Below are 24812 nucleotides of genomic sequence, written 5' to 3'. Positions count from 1 at the left end.
AACTAGAAAATGACATGCATTTTGAAAAATTTTATAATCACTTGATTTACAGGTCCTCTGAATATTTTTAATATTAGTTGAGTGAATAAAGACTTGCGTTAGGGCTTATATACCAGATCTATGTATTGGGCTGGAATCCTTAACAGACATTAGTCTGAAGATAACAGACATTAGTGCAGTGGATATAATAATTTCATAATTTTTAGCGACCTGGAAGAGGTAAAACTATAAAATCAGTAAAACCTAAAGATTTGTTATATGAATTTTTAGGCAAAGTTCCTAGCAAGTACTAAGGAAAGAAGCTGCTTTATCTCAGTTTAAATGAAAAGGAAAAAAGAAGCATGTGTAAGGTTGGCTAGGGATAAGTGTGCTAAGTAAGGTCAGATGTGCTGTAATTTCAAAATGAGGGGGCAGGCATTTGATGCAGTGGTAAAGATACCACTTGAGATGCCCACATCCCATATCAGAGTGCCTGATTCAACTCTTGGCTCTGCTTCTAATTTCAGCTTCCTGCTAATATGCCACTCATGTAGGAGACCTGGATTGAGTTCTGGGCTGTTTGCTTTGGTGTGGCCCTGACCTGGTTTTGTGGCCATTTGGGAGAGTAAACTGGGTTCAAGTCCCGGCAGGTAGAAGATATCTCTTTCTTTCTCTGTTTCTCCCTTTCTCTCTTCACTCTTTCAAATAAATAAATAAACCTTTAAAAAAGAAAAATAATGGGAAAAATGCCTAGAAACTGAGCATTTTGGTTAAAGGTGGAGCCAATACTGATAATGGGCTAACAAATGTATTTAGTCAAGAAACAAGCCGGGGTGAGTTTAAGATTTCCAAGATCCCAAAGTCCAAGACCTTCAGGAGAAAGGAACAGATGCCGCCAGTCAGTACAGGATGAATTACAGTAAAAGAATGTGTAGTGGCCAAGAAGGAAAGTAGTCTCTTTATTCCACATAAATCCCTGAGCAAGATTTGTGGTACCCAAATGGGGCAGCTAAAGATCACAGTAAAGCCTGTGGCCAGAGGGTATCCTTAGATAATAAACAGCAGGAATTAAGAGAACAAAGACCTGGCAGTGAAGCCAAACCTAAATCTGACTCAGGTTAGCCCTACTAGAAGTATTCAACATTTCTCTAAAATCTCATATCCAGATTCAATATGAGTAAAGGAATGAGGGTTACATGCTCTGTAAGCCAAGGGCTGGCTAAGATCATCTGTGGCTATGTTTTTGTTATAGAATCAATATTCTGAATATCTATTATTAAACTATTTTTATATTTTCCTAGAAGAGCTCTTTTTCAAAAAGTTAACTTAGGGAGATAAGGATTTTTATACACAGTTAAGATTATAGAAGGGACTCTAAGAAAACTTCTGACAATGAGGGATGGACTGATGATTCCCAACACCTTAGAAGAAAAATTTGAAGAAAGTAGTAGGGAGATAAGCTGGGAGGCAGGGGCAGGTGTTTGGCACAGTGGTTAAGACGCTACCTGAGATATCTGCATCCCAGATCAGACTGCCTGGGTTCAAGTCCTGGCTCCATCTCTCATTTCAGCTTGCTAAAGTACATCTGGGAAGCATCAGCTAATGGTTTAAGTGATTCAGTCCTTGCCACCCATGTGGGAGACCCAGATTGAGTTCCCAGCTGCCAAAAGAGGCCAAACTTTGTAAAAATAAAGTTCATGGGAAATACATATTATAAGGAGAAAATCTGGGGCTGGCACTGCAGGTTAAGCCACAACCTGTGTGGCTGGCATCCTATATGGGCAAAAGTTTGGCGGCTGGCGCCATGGCTCAATTGGCTAATCCTCCGCCTTGCGGCGCCGGCACACCAGGTTCTAGTCCCAGTCAGGGTGCCGGATTCTGTCCCGCTTGCCCCTCTTCCAGGCCAGCTCTCTGCTATGGCCCAGGAGTGCAGTGGAGGATGGCCCAAGTGCTTGGGCCCTGCACCCCATGGGAGACCAGGAAAAGCACCTGGCCCCTGCCTTCGGATCAGCGCGGTGCGCCAGCCGCAGCACGCTGGCCAAGGCGGCCATTGGAGGGTGAACCAACGGCAAAGGAAGACCTTTCTCTCTGTCTCTCTCTCTCACTGTCCTGTCAAAAAAGAAAAAAAAAAAAAAAGTTTGAGTCTCAACTGCTCCACTTCCCATGCAGCTCCCTGCACCTGGGAAACTAGCAGAGGAAGGCCCAAGTGCTTGGCCCCCTGCACCCACATGGGAGATCTGGATGAAGCTCCTGGCTTCAGCCTGGCCCAGCCCTGTTCATTGTGTCCATTTGGAGTGCAATCAGCAGATGGAAGAACTTTGTTTCCCTCTCTCCCTCTCTGTAACTCTGCCTTTCAAATAAATAAACTTTAAAAAAAGAAATAAAGAAATTTCAAAAATTAAAAAAAGTCAACAGGGAAATTCATGGAGGGCTTCATAGAAAATTCTCCCTTTCTATTTGGGATTTTGCCTTTAGCACCTAAGTAAGAGGCTGCTGGAATAGAAACCAAAGATCCTGATGGATATAAAACTGGAGAAATATTCCTGTAGCTTGTCATCCATAAACTGAATTGGTCTATGAAACCATTCAGGAATCTTTTTAAAAATCGAGTACCAGAACTCAAGATTCCCTGAGATTTTTGGGGTAGCTCCCAGGAATTCATAAACATAATTCTCTTTTTTTCAGGCAGAGTGGACAGTGAGAGAGAGACAGAGAGAAAGGTCTTCCTTTGCCATTGGTTCACCCTCCAATGGCCACTGCAGCTGGTGCGCTGCGGCCAGTGCACCGCGCTGATCCGAAGCCAGGAGCCAGGGGCTTCTCCTGGTCTCTCGTGTGGGTTCAAGGCCCAAGAACTTGGGCCATCCTCCACTGCACTCCCAGGCCACAGCAGAGAGCTGGCCTGGAAGAGGGGCAACCGGGACAGAATCCGGCGCCCCGACCAGGACTAGAACCCGGTGTGCCGGCGCGGCAGGCGGAGGATTAGCCTATTGAGCTGTGGCGCTGGCTGAATTCATAAACATAATTTTCAAAAAAATTTCCCCAGCCAGCGCCGTGGCTTAACAGGCTAATCCTTCGCCTTGCGGCGCCGGCACACCGGGTTCTAGTCCCGGTTGGGGTGCCGGATTCTATCCCGGTTGCCCCTCTTCCAGGCCAGCTCTCTGCTATGGCCCAGGAAGGCAGTGGAGGATGGCCCAAGTGCTTGGGCCCTGCACCCGCATGGGAGACCAGGAGAAGCACCTGGCTCCTGGCTTCGGATCAGCGAGATGCGCCGGCTGCAGTGGCCATTGGAGAGTGAACCAACGGCAAAAAGGAAAGACCTTTCTCTCTGTCTCTCCCTTTCTCTATCCACTCTGCCTGTCCAAAAAAAAAAAAAAAAAAAAAAAAATTTCCTCATGTGGTACTAGTGACTAACAAAATGTCTCAAGAGATACTACTTTAATTAAAATCTTGTTATTAAAGTGAGAACACAAAACATCTATAGCCAACAACTAAGCTGCCATTGCAGTGGGTTCCTAGCCTGTGGCAGACTGACATCTGGAGATATCAGATCTCAAGGCAAACACCGGGTATTAACCCTGATCTGATTCATTACTGACAGAATTCTGTATTACCACTTCATTTAGGACCTGGAACAAATTCTGTACCACACCTACCATAAGACACATATCCCAGCCGAGATCAGAGGGAGGAAAGTTTATGGCATAAAATACAAACAGAAGAGCACTTAAGGTAACTGTTAGGTGTCCTTTACAATCTGCTACATTCATGTTTTCTAATTCGGTTTTCATTTCTCTCTTTTCTGTTTTATCTTTGGGTATTTTTTCCTCCATCAATTACAGTCACAGGTAGAATCCTGCTAATGACGGCCGGCGCCGCGGCTCACTAGGCTAATCCTCCGCCTTGCGGCGCCGGCACACCGGGTTCTAGTCCCGGTCGGGGCACCGATCCTGTCCCGGTTGCCCCTCTTCCAGGCCAGCTCTCTGCTATGGCCCAGGAAGGCAGTGGAGGATGGCCCAAGTGCTTGGGCCCTGCACCCCATGGGAGACCAGGAGAAGCACCTGGCTCCTGCCATCGGATCGGTGCGGTGCGCCGGCCGCAGCGCGCCTACCGCGGCGGCCATTGGAGGGTGAACCAACGGCAAAGGAAGACCTTTCTCTCTGTCTCTCCCTTTCTCTATCCACTCTGCCTGTCAAAAATAAAAAAATAAATTAAAAAAAAAAAAAAAAAAAGAATCCTGCTAATGACATACAGCATTGAAGAAAACTGGCTACCCTCACTCTAAATCTTGTTGCTAGGGACCAGCGCTGTGGCGCTGTGGCGTAGAGGGTAAAGCCACTGCCTACAGTTCCAGCATCCCATGTGGGTGCCAGTTTGAGTCTCAGCTGCTCCTCTTCAATTCCAGCTCTCTGCTATGGCCTGGGAAAGTAGTAGATGGCCCAAGTGCTTGGGTCCCTGCACCTTCATGGGAGACCTGGAAGAAGCTCCTGGCTTTAATTCAGTGCAGTTCTGGCTATTGCAGCCAATTGGGGAGTGAACCAGTGAATGGAAGACCTTTCTCTCTCTCTCTCTCTCTGCCTTTCCTTCTCTCTCTGTGTAACTCTTTCAAATAAAATCATGGTCCTATTAAGAATTTTCAATGGTTCCCTTATTACTTTAAATTTTTTTTTTTTAGGGCTGGCACTATGGCTCACTTGGTTAATCCTCTGCCTGCGGTGCCGGCATCCCATATGGGCGCCGAGTTCTAGTCCCGGTTGCCCCTCTTCCAATCCAGCTCTCTGTTGTGGCCTGGGAGGGCAGTGGAGGATGGCCCAAGTGCTTGGGCCCCTGTACCCACACAGGAGACCAGGAGGAAGCACCTGGCTCCTGGCTTCGGATCGGCACAGCACTGGCCATAGTGGCCATTTGGGGTGTGATCCAATGGAAGGAACACCTTTCTCTCTGTCTCTCTCACTGTCTATAACTCTACCTGTCAAATTAAAAATATATATATGTATATATACATATTTTTAAAGATTTTATTTGAGAGGTAGAGTTACAGACAGTGTGAGGAAGAGAAAGGCTTTCCACCCTCTGGTTCACTCCCCAAATGGCCACAATGGCCAGAGCTAAGCTGATCCAAAGCCAGGAGCCAGGAGCTTCTTCTGGGTCTCCCACATGGGTGCTTTCCTCCCTCTGATCTGGGCCATTTTCTACTGCTTTCCCAGGCCACAGCAGAGCTGGATTGGAAGTGGAGCAGCCGGGTCTTGAACCAGCGCCCATTTGGGATGCCAGCACTTCAAGCCAGGGCGTTAACCCACTGTGCCACAGTGCTGGCCCCCCAATCTACCTTTTAAATTCCTTCTAGGGGCCAGTGCAGTGGCAGAACAGGTTGGTTAAGCCTCTGCCTGCAGTGCCAGCATCCCATATGGGCGCCGGTTCAATTCTTGGCTGTTCCATTTCCTATCCAGCTCCCTGCTGATGCGCCTGGGAAAGCAGCGGAAGATGGCCCAAGCTCTTGGGCCCCTGCACCCATGTGAGAAAGCCACACGAAGCTCCTGGTTTGGACTGGCCCAGCTCTGACTGTTGTGGCCATTTGGGGAGAGAACCAGTGGATGGAAGATCTCTCTCTGTCTCTCCCTCTATAATTTTGCCTCTCAAATAAATAAATAAAGTCTTTTCCTAAAAATTGATTCTGAGTATTCTTAAATATGAAACACTTCACTCTAGCTAGATTAGTCTACCACTTCTCCTTTAAAAATATTACATTCACTGTAGGTGTTGTGGTACCGTGGATTAAGCCATCACTTGGGATTCCATGCTAAAGTAATAGTTCAAACAAGTCCTCGCTGCTCTGCTTATGATTCAGCTTTTGCTGATGCAACCTGGGAGGCAGCATATGATGGCTCAAGTGCTTGGGCCCCTGCCACCCAAAAGGGAGACGTGGATAGAGTTCTGGGCTCCTGGCTTCAGCCTGACCCAGCCCTGGCTCTTGTGGGCACTTGGAGAATGAACCTGTAGATGGAAGATCTCTCTGTCTCTTTCAAATAAATAAATAAATAAATAAATAAATAAATAAATAAAATTCCTTAAAAAAAAAAAATCTGTATTTTGAAGGGCCAGCATTGTGACATAGCAGGTTAAGCCACAGCCTCCAACACCAGCATCCCATATGGGTACTAGTTCAAGTCCCAGCTGCTCTACTTCCAATCTAGCTCCCTGCTAATGTGCCTAGGAAAGCAGAAGCAGATGACCCAAGTGCTTGGGCCCCTGTACCTACGTGTGAGACCAGTATGAAGCTCCTGGCTTCGGTCTGGTTCAGCCCTAGCCATTGCAGCTACTTGGTGGGTAAACTGGTGAATGAAAGATTTCTCCTTCTCTCTCTCTCTCTAATTCTGACCTTCAAATAAATAAATAAATAGATCTTTTTAAGAAAAATTAATTTTTTGGCTGTTTTTTATTTGAGAAGAAATACTGACCACTTATAGAAGAGTTTTTCTAGGATGGGTAGTTAAGTCACTACTTGGGATGTCCATATCCCATACCAGAGTACCTTGTTTAAGTCCCTGCTTTTTTGCTTCCAATTCAGCTTCCTATTAAAGCAAACCCTGGGAGGCAGCAGGTGATGGGTACTTGGGTCCCTGCCACCCACTCAGGAGACCTGGACTGAATTCCCAAAACCTGCCTTTGTCCTGGCTGTCACAGGCATTTAGAGAGTAAACTAGAGGATGAAAGATTTTTCTCTGCCATTCAAGATAGAGGTGCTTTCCTTTCTCTCCCAGCTTTACAAGTAGGGAGAAAAAGATTGCTAAGAGTAAGAAAAGAGGTCCCTAAAAAACTAATAATTCCACAGTAAGACAGTATTAATTAAAAAGTTTCTAAAAGTTTTCCTCTAGGTCCAAGACTCAGATGAAGAAACACTCTTGTACTGAGCAAACTAGGACCTTAAAATTAGACTCAAGGGTCCTCCATATGTCCTAGCCTTTCAGGAAATTTCTCTCCCACCATTCAATAGCTCCTAAAAATCTATTTTCATAAAGAAATCCTGTATTAATTATAACAGTTGGAAACTTCAAGACATTCGACAAACTGGTAAGGACAGATACTACTTATGATTTAGCCAAAAGGCTGAGAAGCGATAACACATTCTAAAAATACTGGATATAGAAGGGTGGAAGGGACTCCACTAACAATGATGATTCAGAACACTTGTTAATTTACATACTAGTTCCCTTTATCTACCTGTTGCTCACATGCCCTGAAATACACTGTCTTAGACGGTGTATCTTAGCTATCTTTATGGACTTCTGCTTGAGACACTATGCAAAATAAGATGCTTATTGTGTATTATAGTGTGAAAACGTTAACTGCTGAACCTGAACCAATCACACATACCAGGTTAGAGCTCTGAGTATTATACTCTACACTGCCTTACACAGCATTTAACACAACCGTGATTAACCATGTAATTAAGTAACATCCATCTCCTCACTGGACTTTAAGTTTCTCTGGACAGACTTATCTTTTTCTCTGATATATTCCTGGAGTCTAGCACATACCTGGTATAAAATATGCACTCAATAAACATTTGCTGAATGAATTAAGAAACTGCAGCCCTGATGCCTAATTTGGGAAGATGACGGGATGTCATCACATAATATATACAACTCGTGAAGAGATCAAAGAGAATTGTGACTGTTGCTAAACAGTTTGAAGAGGTTGAAGAAGTAAGATGAGAATCATATCACTTCACCAAATATTGAGAAGTTAACAACACAGACAGGTGAAAGCAGATTTCAAAAAAGGATATAATTTCCATGAAAAACAAATGACAAATTATCAATGCCACAGAATTTCCCTGGAACTTTCATGGAGGCTTAGCATGAAAGGAGGCCTAACTACCTCCCCCCACCAACTACGCAGGATTGACAAAACAGCGCAGTGGGGAGGGAGATACGTACTGGGTGAATGTCTGCTGAGTTCCAGCTCTGGTCTCTCCAAGCTGCTCTGAAAGTCAGGAGGCAGCAGGGAAGCCACTCCCTCAGGATGGATCATCTCGTCCTCCGACTCAGCTGAAGCTTCTGCAAAGTATAGATTGGGTCGGGGCAGGGAGGGAGTGAAGGGCTCAGCACATGGGAATATGCAGAGGCACGAAGGAAATCGGGCAGTCACAGACACAGACACACACTAAAAAGAGCACTGGATACAAAGAACAAACTCCCTAGAATTAAGCTCTACCTCATCTAACTGGCAGCTTCATTTACTTATAATGTTTCCTGTTGGCAGGAATCCTGTTCCAACAAGACAGTCAAATTAAGTGTCCTCTTTCCTGACAAAAGCAAATAGGAACTCACTTGGCACCATAAACTAACAACAAATAAGTGGCAGTCTTAGCCTGATTTATTCCTAAAATTGCCTAGTTAGGCCTCTCTACTTGGTGACTGGGAAAGAATATAGAAGTTCGCCTTAGCAGTGACAATCTGGGCTTACCTTCAAGTTCTGCAGCTTCTCGAGCTTCACGTTCCAGACGCTGCCTAAGTAGCTCCTGCTGCTTTTCCAGATACTGCTTTATGAAACTGTTCTGGCTCATTTCCTCGCCAATCTATGTAGAATAAATGGGAAAAGGTCTAGGAAGGCAAACCAGGAATACACAAGAAAGAAAATTCCATGGAGCAAAGCTCTACTCCCTTATAGCTGGACCCAAGAAAGAAAACCAAAATGCTGGAAGGTCCTTTTCTAAACTAATCCTAGTGAGGACCAAAATAAATAGCCCTGCGAGTCATAAAAGTGAAGAACTGCACATAACTTTTAAATTAAAATTTTAAATTAAAAATCACAACCAAAGATGTTGCTGTACAAATAACTTAAAAAGAAATAAAACTCCTGTAATTACACCTTCTAATTTATATACTTTTAGCTAATATAGAACATTATCTAAAGCAAATCTGAAGTCTCCTTTCAGTCACAGTACAACTGAAGGGGACAAAAAAATTGGCAACTCCTCCAAAATGTCCATCTCCACCAATGCAGGAAACATTCTGTCAAACATCTCCAAAATCCAAGCACAGTATTTAAAAATAAAATCAAGAGACTAAGAAATGAGATATCCACTCTGCATTTAAACAGAGTATAATTCGATTTCTTTGGAAGAAAAGTAACCCTTGCTAACAGTATTTAAAATCCAGAAGCTTCGACTTTTTTCTTTTCTCCCTCTGTAACACAGGTCCCACTTCATCTTCTGCCCTCCAACTTTATCTTTACAAGTCCTCCCTGGAATCATCTTATTATGTTCTACTGGAGGGCCAGAAAAAGGAAAACAAATCCTGAATAAATTCTTTCCAGATTATTATATTTCCTAAGCATACTAACTGCTTGTTTTCACCTATGGTAGAAATGGGTCTCTGGGTACTCAATGGACAGTGATGAGGCACAGGTTACACGTTTTAGAGAATATGCAAGTTTGCTGCAAATCATGAACTGAATAAATTATGCAGTCCCTTATCCTTGTTAAAGTACACAGCTAAACCTCTGAACATTGGTTAGATTATACTAACAGCTTAATAAGGTGATCACAAGGAAACAGGAAGGCTCTCTTGTTCTCCACAGTGTCCTGGGACTTCATCTGGTAATGTTTCTGCACATCACTGCATTAATAAAGACCTGGGTTTTTTCCCTAAGAGCATGGCACACTATACTGAGGAGATTCTAAAACGTAAAAAGAACCTTAGGAGATTGTGCAGGCTAAGAAATGTTTTTAACTGTAGAATGATTTCTTAAAAGAAATCTCATGCAGAACTCATGAAGTAGATAACATATCTAATCTAGTTTAAGAGGGAGTAGGAATCTTGCTTACTTGGAAAGAAGGTATCTATCTTTCCTAGGAAGCCCCCCAAAGCCTAGCTGAGCAGTTATAAAACTATGGATCTAGTTCAACATCTTCTCATATTACAGATAAGGAAACTGAGGAAACCAAGGCCTCCAAAACCTGTTTCTTGTTTGAAGTAACAGAGCTATTAGTGATATTTAAGTGTAATCATACAGAGTTGGCAGATAACACTAATAATAGTGCGTGATTTACAAAAGATTGCATTCTTGGAAAAAAAGCTGTCAAAGAATTCCTGATGAGCAAGTATTTTCCTACACTGCCCTATTGGTGAGCTACTTCATATCTCCAAAGACATCAACGACTTTTCCCAAATCAACGGCAAATAAATGACTTCTAGTTCTCAGCGACACTTAATCAGAGTGACATTTTTCTGCAAGGATCAGGAATTAACTAACAGTTCCTTTGATTCTGTCCTTTACAGGCCCTTGTGCAAAACTGGGCTTGGCTAGAACTCAACTGTCCTAGTACGAGAACATTTCCAACCAAGGGACCTTACAAAAATATTGGTAAGGACTTAAGCATCAAATGTAGAACACTATGGCCCTCCTTCCATGTGTCTGTACCTCCAAACAGCCCACTCCAGCTACCAAACCTTTCTTACCTGGGAATTTGGCTGGAATGCAGCATGGGGTGTTGAGTGTTTCTGTAAATTTTCTAGCATTAGAGCCTGGTATGGAGAAGTGCAAAAGTCAGAAACCAGGTGAAAACAACAACACAAAACTGCTACCCCTCCCACAACCTCTTCATTTAATGTGATGCCTTAAATACACACTTAAACTGCGCTCCTTTTCCAGGAACCTAAAAGCTCTTTACCAATACTGTTCTCATTCATCCTCAGAAGCCCTTCAAAGGTAGCCATGGTTACTGCTCCTAAATGCACAGACGTAAAATGCAGGCCCACAGAGACTCAGAGATCTGGCCATGTCATAAAAATCAGTGACAGTGACAGAAGCAATACTACAATCCTTACTACCCTCTGCACATTTGACTGGTGCCTCTTCTAAATCTAGCAGTGCAGGTAAAAATGACTTCAAAAGCTCAACACCAGCTTCAAATACATGAAACCAACACCAGGTGCTCGGTTGGGCTTAACTGAGTTACTTGGTCAAACTGTTGCCCAGGACTAGATCTACTGGAGTGAACCTGTATAATTTCTGGCGGAGAGACACTGAGACTTATCAAATTATAAAACTTGTCAAAGAGGCCACATGAGAAAATGAATACAGACCCTGAAAATTGTGCTTTGCCCTAATCTACACCCCCATACAAAACGGCCAGCTTCTGGATAAGCAATGGTCTGCCAATTCAACCCTCGGGCCAACCCAGCCCGAATCTGTACTACCTGCCACGTATCCTAATCAACTCTAATTAAAAGCGACACATCCTCCCCTTCCTCCGTTCCCACCAAGCCCATACACACCAGCTCTAGACAAACCCACCCTAACCTGCTCAAGCCGATCCAATGTAAACCTCACCTCTCCCACCAATATCCACCAAACTCTTATCCACCCAAATTGCTTCTGGATTCCCTGCAGACACCACTGTCTCACCACGTCCCTTCAAATCAAGGCTTCTCTTCATCTCACCTCCCTGTCTACCAGGGCAGACATTTTATCCTACCCCAACCCTGCTCCAGCAGATCCCGGGATCAACCCCATCCTCCCCTCCACCCAACTATACCCCTAACTCCGACCCAACCCAACTCGCCCCCGTCAGGCCAGCAACGCCGGTGGTTGTAGTGGGATTTAACTCCTTCTGCAGCGCATGCGCCGAAACCACAGACACAAACAAGGAGGGGGTGGGGGAAGGAGGAAGGAGCTTAAGACACTCCGGGAGAGTAGCGCGCACCCTCCCATTTTGGGCTCGCGCTGCTGCCGTTAAGGCGGGAACGGGCGCGATCTCCGTTCCAGCTCGAGCCTCACCAACCACCGTGCGCGCGGGGTTGGAAGCTCGCGCTGGCGGCCTGAGAGCTCGCGCCGAGCCCGGACACTGCGCCTGCGCCGCGGCAGAGACTCGTCTCTACCGGGTCCGCTCCCCTCCGACACCCCGGTATCGCCGACTCCTCACCCCTTTGAGCCGCTTGACCAGGGCACTCTTCTGCCCGCTCTTGGCTAGGCCTCGCTGCTCCAGTGCGGCCTTCAGGTCGGTCACCCGCAGCGCCTGAAGAGGCTTCCCGTCCAGAGTCACCTCCTCCAGCTCCGCCATCTTGCGTGAGGTACTCGGGTCCGTCCCGACGGCTTCGGGCATCTTCGGTAATTTCCGCCAACGCCCTTCGAACGTACCGACCTGGCCCCGCCCATTACCATAGTCTACGCCTCGATTACCACTCAGAACTCCCCGAGTTCTTCCGGAACTGCTCGGGTGTTTCCGCCTTCACATCGCCGCCAATTGGTTCTTTCCGTCAGTCCTGCCGCTACCCCTCCCTCGGCCTGCTTTCAGGCTCGGTTATCTCCGTCTTGCCGAGGCTTTCAATCGAATGTATTCGGAAGCCCTCGACGCTAGCATAACCGTAATCGGAGGTACTCGGCTATCTCCGGACCTGGAGCCGGGGCGCTGAGGCGCTTGGGGGTTTGGGGTTGGTCCCGTACCGGAAGTGCGTGGGCTGCCCGGCTGGCCCTAGTCAGGATTTTCAGGAAACATGGAAGCCGCGGCGGTAGCCAGCGTCTAAGGACTCGTGTGACGATCTCCGGGAAGCCTTTGCGAGGAAACGGGAGGTAAGCAAGGCAGAGGTCTCTCTCTCGGCCGGGTTAGACTCCGTGTTTGCGGGCTATTTTAGTGGGAAAAGCCTCGCTTCTTTACGGAAACGCCCCCCATCCCCTGAGTCCCTGCCACTCTGGCGAAAGGGTACGTTACGGTTTGGGGGCGTCGGAATCGCGGGCTCCCGTGGCCTCAAGACAGTAGTGTGTCTTTCGACCCAGACTCTGAACGGATTCCTCCTGAGACTGAACTTGAGCTTCCCGTGGAAGCCGGGTGGCCAGACTCTGGAAATGTTCTCCCTTTCCCGGAATGAGATAATAAAAAGTTGTTTTCGGAGGAACTACTTGTAGGACCACTGGGATAAAGGCAAACGCCCGGAATTGTTTTGGCGTTGGGATTGATGTGAATTACGTAGAGGTTCCTTTCTCTGCCACTGCAAACTTTGCAGCTTGCAGCAGAAGAAACACAGTAAGATAGTTAATAGACAGTTGAAGGTTTTCATTGGTAAGAGTCAAGCCGGGACTGAAAACTAGGATTGGCTGACTTCTCAGTTGCCCTTATGATGCAAAAAAATGTCTAGGCATCAAAGGTATCATACTAAACATTAAGGAAAATTGTTTATAGGATATGAATTGCCATACAACAATACTCCTATGCATAGATTCCAGATTTTTTTTTTTTGCGCAAAAATAAACTTACCTTTTAGTTTCATTTTCCATGGACTTTTTGGTGTGTTCTTGCCTGTTAGATCTCTAAGCCAACAAACCAGCAGGACTGTATTTTCAGGGTCTTGACTAAACACTCTGCTTCTTCTTTCTCATGGTTTTCTTTTTGTGTTAAGTGGGGCAAGACCCTTGGTCTGCTCTTACACTTTTTCCTGGTGCTGTAATTACACAAAGTATGAGGAGGTAACGGATGTTACGAAGTTTTTCTGACATTTTAGAAGCTGTGTATGCTTTGCAAAGAAGGCTCTTTTTTTATATATGATGATTTTGTGTGTGTGATTGTTCATAGCGCTGGAATGATTAGGATCCAGCCCCTAGCTAGCCTCATGTACTAAATTAAGTATGTACTTTTTCATTTTAGAGATGTATTGGAGCAGCATTACTTGTTTGCTTGTTTTTTGTTTTCTTTACCCAACCTGGAACATAGAAGTAGGCGGGATAGAATAAGCAAAAAATATGTTGGTTATTTTTAGATTCTTTAAAACAAACAGGGAGGGAGGCAGTGGTTGGGAAAGGTCATGGGTTTGAAGAAGAGTGGAAGGCTGGTAAATATGAGGATACTCTTGGTAACTTCTAGAAAGTATTCAGATAATAATGTAAATAAAAAACCTAGTTTTCTTGTAAATTAAATTGACTAAAAGTAATTTTCTCTGTAGCTGCTGATTGATAAGGTTCCTCATAGCTGGGAAGTTGTGGTCTGGTTGCTTTGTCTAGAGAGAGTATAACAGTGCTTTTATGTTTCAGGATGCCACTGGAATCACCCTCCTCTTCGATGCCACTATCCTTCCTGTCTCCCTTGCCCTCAGTACCAGATGACATTATGGGCTCTTCCCCTCCCCCAATGTCTTACATCACTTCCCAGGAGATGAAGTGTATTCTTCACTGGTTTGCCAGTTGGTCAGGTCCCCAGCGTGAGCGTTTCCTGCAGGACCTTGTAGCTAAGGCAGTACCAGGAAAGTTACAGCCATTGCTCGATGGTCTGGAGCAGCTTAGTGTTTCTGGTGCAAACCGACCACCTTGTATCTTTGAGTGCCAGCTGCGTCTTTGGGATCAGTGGTTCCGAGGCTGGGCTGAGCAGGAACGCAATGAATTTGTCAGGCAGCTGGAGATCAGTGAGCCAGACTTTGTGGCAAAGTTCTACCAAGCAGTGGCTGCTACCGCGGGAAAGGACTGATGGGCATTCAGATCAAAGAAGATAACCACAGCTAATGGAGCGGAGGCTATGACTATAGTGAGAATTCAAGTACATCACTTAAAGGGCTAGACACGGTAACCCAGCGAGCTGACTGCACCTTTCAACACAGGCCTGGTTACTTCAACACGGACATGGCAGCTGGACTCCGAGTATAATTGGATCCATCTAAGCAAATCCAGATCATGTCTGTCTTCATGGTTTGCTTCTTCCCAAGAGATGTCAAACCTTCAAGAATTTGATGGTTTCTTTTGCAACTAAAACTGAAAGGAATCTATGTGTTACAACTCAAAGCCTACTGCTAGCCCCTGGGAAAGGGCTAAGTAAGACCTGCCTTCCCCAGGAAGAGGAGAGGCTAATACGGGGTCACTCAAGTATTTTTGTGGTCTAGCTGGATTTAGATGGCTCGTTTTACCACCCTTACCAGATTCTAGGATAGTTGTATGACATCCTAGCTACTAGCTTTCTCAATGATGACTTAATAACATTATGGACAGATCAACAGAGGGGACAGTTACCTCCTCCCCTATACTGTGTGTATTTATATCCATATAATAATGACCTTTTTCTAAAGCATAGATAGTAGCCTTGGAGCTGGTAGCAGGTGTTCCTATTCTGTAAGTTTGCTGTACAACAATATGAAGATTGACACTCTTTAGAGTGAAGAGTTTATTTTTTTTGTAACAAAATAAAAAGTGGATCTTTACAGCCATAAGACTCCACCTTTTTGTGCTGTTGTTGTTGGAAGACACAGTAATAAAGGTACCTTTGGAAAGAGGCATTCCAATAAAAGTGAACTTAAGTGTACCCAGGAGATGCATCTTCTATTGACAGAAAGTTGTCTTCCAAGAAATAACCCTCCACACTATTCCTTGTCATGCTTCAGGAACCACTTCCCTTATTTCTTCAGCTGGGCTCCTTGTGCCGTGGAGCTCTTGTGGGTGGCTAGGGCTAGATGGTCCCACCTGAAGAGAAGCTCTTTTCTGCCAGGCCATGGTTCCTAGTACCCCCCCTAGAATTAGCAATGTTGAGCAGAGTCCCGTGAACAGATACAGATGGGTCATGGAGAAGTAATGATCTGAGGTAACCGGCAACCTGTGAACAGAGAAGGTAATATTTGGCCTGGAATGCTACCTAGGCTAAGGGAGTGACAAACTGTACCTTTATACGTAGGACCCACAGACTAAGCATTGCGCCAAACAGGAAATCAGTAAGAAGGGATATAGAACCCGAAAGTAGGAATAAGACCAAGATCCAAGTCTTCCAAGCAACTTAAAATTGTTAGGAGACCTGACTACTTGGCAGTGAGGTAAGTGGCTTAAGGAAAGAGGCAGACTGTGGTGGGTAGCTAAACACGATCCCTGGGTAGTACCTCCAAAAGAAGAGGCCTGGGAACCCCATGTCCTAGGGACAGGGAAACTCCACTAGGGTGTACTGGGAGACTCACGTAGTGACAGCCTTGGGATGATCGTGTTAGTTTGGGAACTTTTCTGAAATATGTAGTCCTCACTAAGATGATAGACACAGGAGTGTGATTATGATTATTATTATTATTTTTTTTTTTTGACAGGCAGAGTGGACAGTGAGAGAGACAGAGAGAAAGGTCTTCCTTTGCCGTTGGTTCACCCTCCAATGGCTGGTGTGCTGCGGCTGGCGCACCGCGCTGATCCGAAGGCAGGAGCCAGGTGCTTCTCCTGGTCTCCCATGGGGTGCAGGGCCCAAGGACTTGGACCATCCTCCACTGCACTCCCAGGCCACAGCAGAGAGCTAGCCTGGAAGAGGGGCAACTGGGACAGAATCTGGCGCCCCGACCGGGACTAGAACCCGGTGTGCCAGCGCCACAGGTGGAGGATTGGCCTGTTGAGCCGCAGCGCCGGCCAGGAGTATGCTTATTAAGTGCGGTTCCAAACATCTGGACTAGAGTGATTCAGAAGAAAATGACCTGGAATGTTATCTTACTTGCTGCATTGTGTGGTAAAGCTAGTTCCTCCATGATAGACTTCTAGAGGCTTCTTTTGGAGAGACAGGGTCAGGTCTCTGTGCAGCACATCAGCCGAAGGCCCTTGGCAGCCAGGGGGCTTCCACATGTGCACCGTGAACACCAAGCTGGTGGTAATTGATGGGCTGTGGAAATGGCACCTAAAGGAACGTTTGGATCTGTTAGTGGAGGTATAGCTCCCAGCAGAATGTGTCTGTTGAAGTAGGTGCGGGCTTAGAGAGTGGGATGAACAGTCTCCAGAGGAGAGTTCTGAAGTCAGGACTTAAACCTTCTCCATGGCCCCCTGTATAAATACTCAGCCTGAACTGTCCCCTTTACCTGCCAGTGCCACCTCTGCTCACCAGAGCCTGCAGTACTGTCTCAGCCAGCTGTTCTCGCTCTTCCTTCCCCAGGGAGTGGCCTGGGGGCCCCGCTAATCCAAAAGACAGTTGGAATAGCAGGTCTTGGGTAGAAAGTCTCACAGGTGGGGAAGTAACAGCATTGGTACTTCCGTTAGTGCGACACAGCCGACCCCGGGGGCAGAAGAGAAGACCATGGTACCCAGGTATCTACAAGGAAATATGTGGCAGGGACAGGGTAGACAACTTCAATTACAAGGAAAAATGTACATTCTATACCACAGTCCTGGACTCAGTGGGTGCTTAGTAAAAAAAAAAAAAAAAAAAAAAAAAAACATGCTGGACAGCCATTCAAGCATTTCCCAACCTTTTTGCCCAGTGCCACAATTACTCCCCTTGTAGTACTTACCTGAATAGACTTTCCTGGAAGGCAGGGGACCCAAGGTGATCCCTGAACCTGCACGTTGTATGCTCCCCTCTCTTTGCACTGATGTAAGTAGCAGCGGCCAGCAAGCGCCACTTCCCTGGGGTAGGGGATCTGGGAGGGCTGCCTGCGTTTGCCCTCAGGGAGCAGTTGTGAAGTGAGGTTGGCAAGGAAGCAGCGGCTCTCAGAATGGTAGATCTCCCCATGAGGATTCTCCACCCCAGTTGGGAATCCATTTTCCTCCTTCCAGCATTCACTCTAAGAGCAGGGCACAAGGTGACAGTGTTTGTCTAAATGGCCTAGAACTTGACTCCCAGGCCCATTCAGTTTCATTTTCTCTCTAGCCTACTCACGCCGTTGGCTAAGGGCTTGTACATCTGGCAGCCTTCCAGCATGGGGTCCGAGGAGCAACGTCCCTTGTCCAGGTGCAGGTAGTGGCAGCCCAGACCACTGTGTGGCAGGGAAAGCAGAGTGACACTGGGCTCACGGACAGCTGCACAGTCCCCAACCACTCAGCACACAAACCTGCCAGTGCAGAAGAAGTCTGAGGAGCCAGTCCCACAGGTGGTCACTAGGCCAAATTCCAGGCCAGCTCCTGCTTGAAAGAGGAAAAGAGCCCTCAACAAATGAAGCCCCAGACTCAGTTACATTTCAGTGGCAGCTGATCCCTTCCAACCCCTCTTCCCACTTGCCCCAATGCTGACTTGGATCACGAGGGCCCCTCTAAAGTTCTGTTTCTCACCTCGGCCCCACAATAGCTCCTCTGCAGCACTGTGGTTGACCTGGTACCAGCCTGAGTCTTTGAAGGCAGCGAGAGTGATGGGGTCAAGTCGAGTGCGCTGGGCACCATCAAAGGTGGCAGCCATTATAGAGCCCTGGAGTAGTCTGGCCTCCCAGTGTGAGGACAAAGGGCCCTGCTGGGGAGGGGGCAGTTAGCCTGGTCCCTACCTCGTGGCTCTCTTCCATCACTCCCCAGTGGTCTCATTCTCACCTCTTCTTCCAAGGGAACACCTGGAGAAATCCCTGGCACTCCCAAGTGTTTGGCCAGACTGTGGCTCACAGCTGGGGTGGTGAGAAGCAGCTGTCCCCACTCATCCCGCCTTGTCACTTGTTGCCTCGTGGAACAGTTCTCTGTAACTGAATGCACAAAGGGAAGAAGACAACACAAGGAGAGAATTAGGAAGCCAGGCAGCATTGGGAGCAAGGAGGTCTGGCATGTGGGTTCCCTCAGGTTGACTTTGGAAAGGCCCCTCCCTCGGTCCTCCCATTTACCATTGAGACCCAAAGGACAGTCTCGCCATTTCTTGAAGAGCTTTCCAGAGAAGCCCAAGGCATGGAGCAGTTCATGTAGTGTAGCCTAAAGACAAATGACAATTGAGTGGGGGGAGGGGCTAGATTGGTAGTGGCATTGACCATTGTAGCCCCTCTGCCCAAACAACCCCTCTAGAGTTTGGGACACCTGTTCCAGTCTCAGGGTTCTGCCTCAAAGAAAGTTGGGTGACCTGCCCCCATCCACCCTCCTTTTTGTTTCTCTCCCTGTTCATCATGCAGAAGTCACCGTGACGATGTCACTGTGGCTGAGGCTTGGGCTGGTGAGGTGGTGAGCACAGTAGACAATGGTACCAGCAACGGGCCTGTCTTCTGGGTCCAGCTGGCAGTAGGCAGCATAGGCTATGATAGAGGGCTGTGGATGGCCCAGGGCAAAGATGGGGTGGAGAGGAGGAAAGTGGGGTTACACAGAAGGAATCTTCCTGAAAATACCAAGAGGTGGCTTGGGGGGTTTTTAGACTCTACCCTAGCTTTATCAGCATGACTTGTTACCCCCAAATAAGCCTATATATATGCTTATGATATATACATATATATGTATATATATGTTTGTGTATATATATATATGTATATATATATATATATATATATATATATATATATTATGTTCCCTACCTCTCCTAAGATTTAAGATTAAGAGGGCAGGGCAGAGAAAAAGAATCTGATTTGAGCCTTACCTCTTGGTGGCACTTGGAAGTGTGGGCAACCCGCACATACAAGAGAAAATCAGTGTTTTGGACCCCAGGCCCATCGGGCTGCACCACGTGTGGGGGACCCTGCTCCGGCCACAAGGCGTAACCATGGAGGTGAGCATCAGGAATCTGGCAGGGAGTGCAGTGTAGTACCCAGCTTAGCAGATGGGCTGGGACTGTGGGAAACTGGGTACTAGGAGTAAGGGAGAGGATCCTGGGTCTGCCTTAATGTCATCTAGGCAATGGCTAGAACACAGAGCCCTGCGTTGCCCACCCCCACCCCAGGTCTGATTTAATAAGTGTCAGGGTGGTGGAATCTACAGTTAGAAGCACGGCTAGTAGTTCTGATGGGGGTGGTCTTAGAACCCTAGGACTGAGAAGCAGTTCTTACCTTTGCCCCCAGGCAAGTCTCTCCTTTGTACCCTGGGTTCAAGAGGCTGCACCTGCCAAGAATGAAGCCTGGTGGTTGGGCCGGAGTCATTGTGGGCATCAGTTCAGAAGTGCACCCACTCAGTGACATGAACTTACCTGTGGTAGTTTGGGGTACCTGGGTCTCCCCAGACAGCAAGGCAGTACTGTTCTGGGTTTCGACTCAGAAGCAGAGGTCCTTGCACTGGAGCGACTTAACAAGGCAAGAGGTCAGTGTCACCTCGAGATCTTTGAGTTGCTGTTCTTCACCTGTGTTCACCTTCCCCACCTGACCTCTCTCAGCTCTCAGCCCTCCCTGACACCTCTTCCCCCACGCACCTGCAAGCACACCCTGGATGCGTTGACTGGCCTCTTGCACTGCGTCCAGGGCTCGCAGTCTCTGCCTGGCCCCATCCCCTTCAGGATCCCAAGCTCCATCTGATGTAGGAGCCCCTAAATAGTAGGTTTGGATTCGGAGAGGTTGAGGATCACGGGAGCCAGGAGGAGAGAGGGAGGAAGGGCGGAAGTCTGGAGGAGGCTGGGAGGAAGGGGGCCTGAGCAGGCTCACAGATGTCTGGGTCTCATCATGGAGGCACCTGCTCGTGGCAGTCCCGAGTAGCAGCAGCAGCAGCGGCGGCGGCGGCGGCGGCATCTGCCTGCTGTTTTTCCCGTGGTCTGCCTGCTGCCTGTCCTCTCCTCCACGTCCCTTCTTTCTGGCTTTCAAACTCTTTACTATCTCTCCCCTCAGCGCTTGCTTGTTTTTGTCAGGATTAGAGCGTTGTCGACCAAATCTGAGCCGCAGAGGGCTGGGGGGTGGAGCTCAAGGGTGAGGCCTCCACGGATTTTTCCCAGGAGGAGCCTGCCCAATGTGTGGAGAATCCTCTCCTAACCCTCTCCGTCCTTCATCTGAACTTCCCAGTCTTTCCCAGTGGCGAAATCCTTGGAACCTTCTCAGAGCTATAAAGGCCAACCAGTCAACCAAAGGTAAACGGTGTCCACATAAGGGACAGGGTGTGTGTGGGCGAGGTGGGTATCTTTGCCTTCACTGAGTGGAGATGGGCAAACCAGGCTCCCGCCCCTCCCTGGCCCCAGCATCAAAACCGGGTGACCTCTCACTAAGCTGCTATACCTGCGGGCCCCTCCTAGATCTGGGCGGGGCTGTTAGGAGGCACTAGCAAACACGTTAGCTGATGGACACCTCCCGCTGCTGGGCGAGGTTATAAAGCTTCAGCGGATAAGGAAAATAAACTCTTAAAGTGGATGCTCTTAGGGAGCTCTTGGAAGGCTCTGTTGTCCTTGCTCAGGCTGTGTTTTCACATCCTGTTTCCCTGCTTGGCTGCCCCTCCTTCTGCCCGCCTGGCTAATCCCTACCTTTCCTGTAATTCCGTAGGAAGCCTTCCTTTAACACCTCCAGCCCAAATTCCACATCTGCCAGAGGGGCCTTCCACCAGAATACTTCCCCTGTAATTGTTGGCCCGGTGGTGGTTCTTGCACACCCAAGCTCCTTTGAAGTAAGCCAGGCTTCTTGTCCGATGTTTGTGTTCACAGCACTCAGCACATTGGGCCTACTGTTTGGTGTGTGGATGAAGGCGCAAAGCCTTGTCCCTTACTAAACTTTTGAAGAGGTGGGGGGAGGGGAGGGGTAAAGGGCTGTGTCCTACAGCAACATAGCTCATCAGTGACAGATAAGGACTGGAGTTTAGATAAGGCCTGCTGACTTCCCAGGGAGACTGGATTGTTTTTTTCTTTTCTTTTCTTTCTTTCTTTTTTTTTTGACAGGCAGAGTGGACAGAGAGAGAGAGAGAGAAAGGTCTTTCTTTGCCGTTGGTTCACCCTCCAATGGCTGCTGCAGCCGGCGCGCTGCGCTGATCCGAAGCCAGGAGCCAGGTACTTCTCCTAGTCTCCCATGAGGGTGCAGGGCCCAAGCACTTGGGCCATCCTCCACTGCACTCCCAGGCCACAGCAGAGAGCTGGCCTGGAAGAGGGGCAACTGGGACAGAATCCGGCGCCCCGACTGGGACTAGAACCCAGTGTGCCGGCGCCGCAGGCGGAGGATTAGCCTATTGAGCCGCGGTGCCAGCCGAGACTGGATTTTAGAACCACAAGTGTGGTTGGGAATACCGGCTGTGAGGCAGGCACCCAAAATCTGGAGCCAAACCCACACTGCTACATTCTGCTGTTACTTTGGCCAAGTGCCTCAGTTTTCCCATATGTGAAATGGGAGCGGTTGTACTTAGAGTGTCGTTAAAAGAAGTGAGTATTCGTAAGGCAAGGAGAAGTGACTGGTTCATGGTAAATGCTGTCAAGGGGCCAACATTGTGGTGTTGCAAGTTAAGCTGCCACCTGCGTTGCTGGCATCCCATAGGGTGCTGGTTCTCGTCTTGGCTACTGCACTTTGGATCCAGCTCTCTGCTGTGGCCTGGGAAAGCAGTAGAAGATGGCCCAAGTCCTTGGGCCCCTGTACCTGCGTGGGAGACCCAGAGGAGGCTCCTGGCTTCAGATCAGCCCAGCTCCAGCCATTGCCGCCATTTGGGGAGTGAAACAGCGAATGGAAGACCTTTCTCTCTCTCTCTGCCTTCACCTCTCTAACTCTGCCTTTCAAATAAATGAATCTTTTAAAAAATTCTAAGGCAGGCCGGCGCCACGGCTCACTAGGCTAATCCTCCGCCTTGCGGCGCCAGCACACCGGGTTCTAGTCCTGGTCGGGGCACCGATCCTGTCCCGGTTGCCCCTCTTCCAGGCCAGCTCTCTGCTGTGGCCAGGGAGTGCAGTGGAGGATGGCCCAAGTGCTTGGGCCCTGCACCCCATGGGAGACCAGGATAAACACCTGGCTCCTGCCATCGGATCAGCGCGGTGCGCTGGCTGCAGCGCGCTACCGCGGTGGCCATTGGAGGGTGAACCAACGGCAAAAAAGGAAGACCTTTCTCTCTGTCTCTCTCTCTCTGTCCACTCTGCCTGTCAAAAAAAAAAAAAAAATTCTAAGGCAAGCAAAGAATACATACTATATGTACACTTTCAACTCAGAGTACTTTTATTGATGTGTATAAATCTTTAGAAAATTCTTTGTTCTAAGACTATCTTTTCTCTAAGTGTCTGCAGCCTACTCTCCCCCACCCTGTCCCCTTCCCCACCCACCACTCCAATTCAGGTGGAGAAAACAGTCCAGGTTAGGATTTGTGCAATGAATGCCAGGGCTGTTTGCTGCAGGATTTTATGGTCCAGGTCTGCAGCCATGGGTAACGCTTTGCTGCTCCCTTGTGGTCATAGTAAGAGAGGGTGAATGCTTTTTTTTTTTTTTTTTTAAGACATTTATTTGAAAAGTGGACTGACAGAGAAGTGGACAGAGAGAGAGATCTGCCATCTGCTGATCCACGCCCTAAGTGGCCACAAGGACTGGGGCTGGTTTGGGGTGAAGCTAGAATCTCATCTGGATCTCCCACATGAGTGACAGGGCTGCAAATACCTTCTCCCACTGCCTTCCCAGGTGCTTTAGCAGGGAGCTGGATCAGAAGCAGAACATCTGGGACTTGAACTGGTGCTCCAGTATGGGTGGCAGGTGGCAGCTTAACCTACATCTACTGGTCCCAGGGATTGAGCTTCATACATTCTAGCAAAAGAATCTCGGGGACATTTCCCCCCTCCCCCACACCCCTCTAAGCAGCTACTGTGTGCCTCACAGCCCTAACACAACAGCCTCTCATAAGAAGTGTCAGTCAGTCAGCTACCTCACAAGGATGTATTTCTGAAAGCTTGTGGGAAATGGAATTAAAAGGCAAATTTCTTTTGATGCCAAGAAAAAGTGAAAGCGATACTTTTGAGGGATCTTTAAAAAAGTTCATGAAAAATACAGGGACCAGCACTGTGGCATAGTGGGTTAGGCTGCTGCCTGCGACCCAAGCATCCCATGTGGGTGCTGGTTTGTGTCCCAGCTGTCCCACTTCCAAGCCAGCTTCCTGCTGATGGCCTGGGAGGGCAGTGAAGGGTGGCCCAAGTGGTTGGGCCCCTGCCACCCATATGGGAGACCTGGAGGAAGCTTCTGGCTCCTGACTTTGGCCTGGCTTAGACCTGGCTATTTAGGCCTTTGGGGGAGTGAACCAGCAAATGAAAGATCTCTGTCTCTCCCCCCTCCCCCCCGCCAAGCTCTGCCATTCAAGTGAATAAATATTAAAAAAAAAAAAAAAAAAGAAAAGAAAAAGAAAAAAATGAGGATTTCAATTATATATTTGCACCAAAATCAGTATCTTTTAATTCCATTTTTCTATATATTTTTGAAGTACCTTTGTGTTTGTTGAGTACCTGCTGGTAGCCCAACCCAGATGGAGAAGATGCCTAAAAACACACTTCATGCTGCTTCTGCTGGAATACCCCTTTCCTGCCTTATTTATTTGTTTGAAAATCTGAGAGAGAGGGAGAGATATCTTCCATCTGCTGTTTCACTCCCCAAATGACTGCAATAGCCAGGTGTGGGCCAAACCGAAGCCAGGAGCCAGGAACTCCATCCAGGTCTCCCACATGGGTGGCAGGGGCCCAAGCACTTGGGCTGTCTGCCGCTGCTTTTCCAGGTACATTAGCTGGGAGCTGTATGAGAAGTGGAGCAGCTGGGACACAAACTGAATTGGTATTCCGATACGGGATGCTGGCGTCACAGGCAGTGGCAGCTGCTTAACCTGCTACACTTCAATGCTGGCCCCTCTTTTGGCAACTTCATTAGGTGGATGTTATTATCCCAGTTTTACAGGTGAGGCGGAGTGAAGTGCAGCAGCGTGCATGGGTGCCAGATGGCTGCGTGAGTTTGGAAGCCCCGTCGAGGGGGTCCTGAGCACAGGCTTCTGCAGTGCATGGGTGGAGGGGATAGAAAGTGGTGGTGAGAGGAAGAGAAGAAGCAGGAACAGGAGGTTGAGGAGCGAGGGCGGGGGGAAGAGGAGAGAGTGGGGGAAGGAGAGTAAGAGTTAGAGTGGCTGGGGAAGAAGGGGCGATGGAGGGTGTGGAGGTCAGAAATGAGAGATGAGAGGGCATGGTGGTGAGCAGTGGGTAGGGCGAGCAGAATGATCTCGCCCGGCAGCACCATCATCCACGTGGATGTTCCATCCAGCACTCTGGACCCTTCAAGTCCATCACTCGTTTATCTCTAGCATTTTTCTCCTGCAAGCCACTCCCAGGCTCACAC

The 24812-nt window shown here is 47.9% G+C and overlaps 3 protein-coding genes across 4 annotated transcripts in view; 1 reads left to right on the top strand and 2 right to left on the bottom strand.

The window, feature by feature from the left end:
• The window catches only part of ACIN1 (apoptotic chromatin condensation inducer 1), a 36090-nt gene extending 23979 nt beyond the window's left edge, over positions 1–12111 (bottom strand). The window contains exons 1-4 of one of the 2 annotated variants that reach the window (XM_062205436.1): positions 11909–12111; positions 10443–10508; positions 8446–8557; positions 7917–8036 (exon numbers count right to left, since the gene is read on the bottom strand). In XM_062205436.1, coding sequence (XP_062061420.1) covers positions 7917–8036; positions 8446–8557; positions 10443–10508; positions 11909–12088 — 478 coding nt within the window. In that variant the 5' untranslated portion in view covers positions 12089–12111. The remainder of the gene's footprint in view (positions 1–7916; positions 8037–8445; positions 8558–10442; positions 10509–11908) is intronic. The other variant, XM_062205435.1, reaches the window with a different exon arrangement.
• A 166-nt stretch (positions 12112–12277) lies between these two features.
• Positions 12278–15273, top strand: C11H14orf119 (chromosome 11 C14orf119 homolog). The gene is made up of 2 exons (XM_062205440.1): positions 12278–12555; positions 14008–15273. The coding sequence occupies exon 2, from the start codon at positions 14009–14011 to the stop codon at positions 14435–14437; it is 429 nt and encodes a 142-aa protein (XP_062061424.1). The 5' UTR covers positions 12278–12555; position 14008; the 3' UTR covers positions 14438–15273.
• A 57-nt stretch (positions 15274–15330) lies between these two features.
• On the bottom strand, positions 15331–20297 carry CIROP (ciliated left-right organizer metallopeptidase). Its single transcript, XM_062206588.1, has 14 exons — positions 19985–20297; positions 19766–19859; positions 19629–19680; positions 19223–19366; positions 18775–18900; positions 18489–18573; positions 18208–18353; positions 17959–18130; positions 17742–17811; positions 17570–17666; positions 17202–17474; positions 16773–17002; positions 16415–16594; positions 15331–15550 (listed from the first exon to the last, which is right to left on the bottom strand). Exons 1-14 carry the CDS (start codon positions 20295–20297, stop codon positions 15331–15333), a joined length of 2202 nt encoding a protein of 733 aa, XP_062062572.1.
• Positions 20298–24812: the final 4515 nt, after the last annotated feature.

The sequence above is a fragment of the Lepus europaeus genome, chromosome 11, assembly GCF_033115175.1.
Source record: "Lepus europaeus isolate LE1 chromosome 11, mLepTim1.pri, whole genome shotgun sequence".
Lineage (NCBI taxonomy): Eukaryota > Metazoa > Chordata > Mammalia > Lagomorpha > Leporidae > Lepus > Lepus europaeus.
The sequence above is the reverse complement of the archived record's forward strand: the minus strand, read 5'-3'. Positions and strand labels throughout refer to the sequence as shown.

Excerpts from the sequence above, each read along its gene's own strand:
- C11H14orf119 (XM_062205440.1), top strand. The coding sequence starts at position 14,009 with ATGCCACTGGAATCACCCTCCTCTTCGATGCCACTATCCTTCCTGTCT.
- CIROP (XM_062206588.1), bottom strand. The coding sequence starts at position 20,297 with ATGCCGCCGCCGCCGCCGCCGCTGCTGCTGCTGCTACTCGGGACTGCC. Across the intron at positions 17,003-17,201 it reads TTCCAGGAAAGTCTATTCAG|ATACCTGGGTACCATGGTCT; the intron begins GTAAGTACTACA and ends ATTTCCTTGTAG. Across the intron at positions 16,595-16,772 it reads AGCAGAGGTGGCACTGGCAG|GTGCCATTTCCACAGCCCAT; the intron begins GTAAAGGGGACA and ends ACGTTCCTTTAG.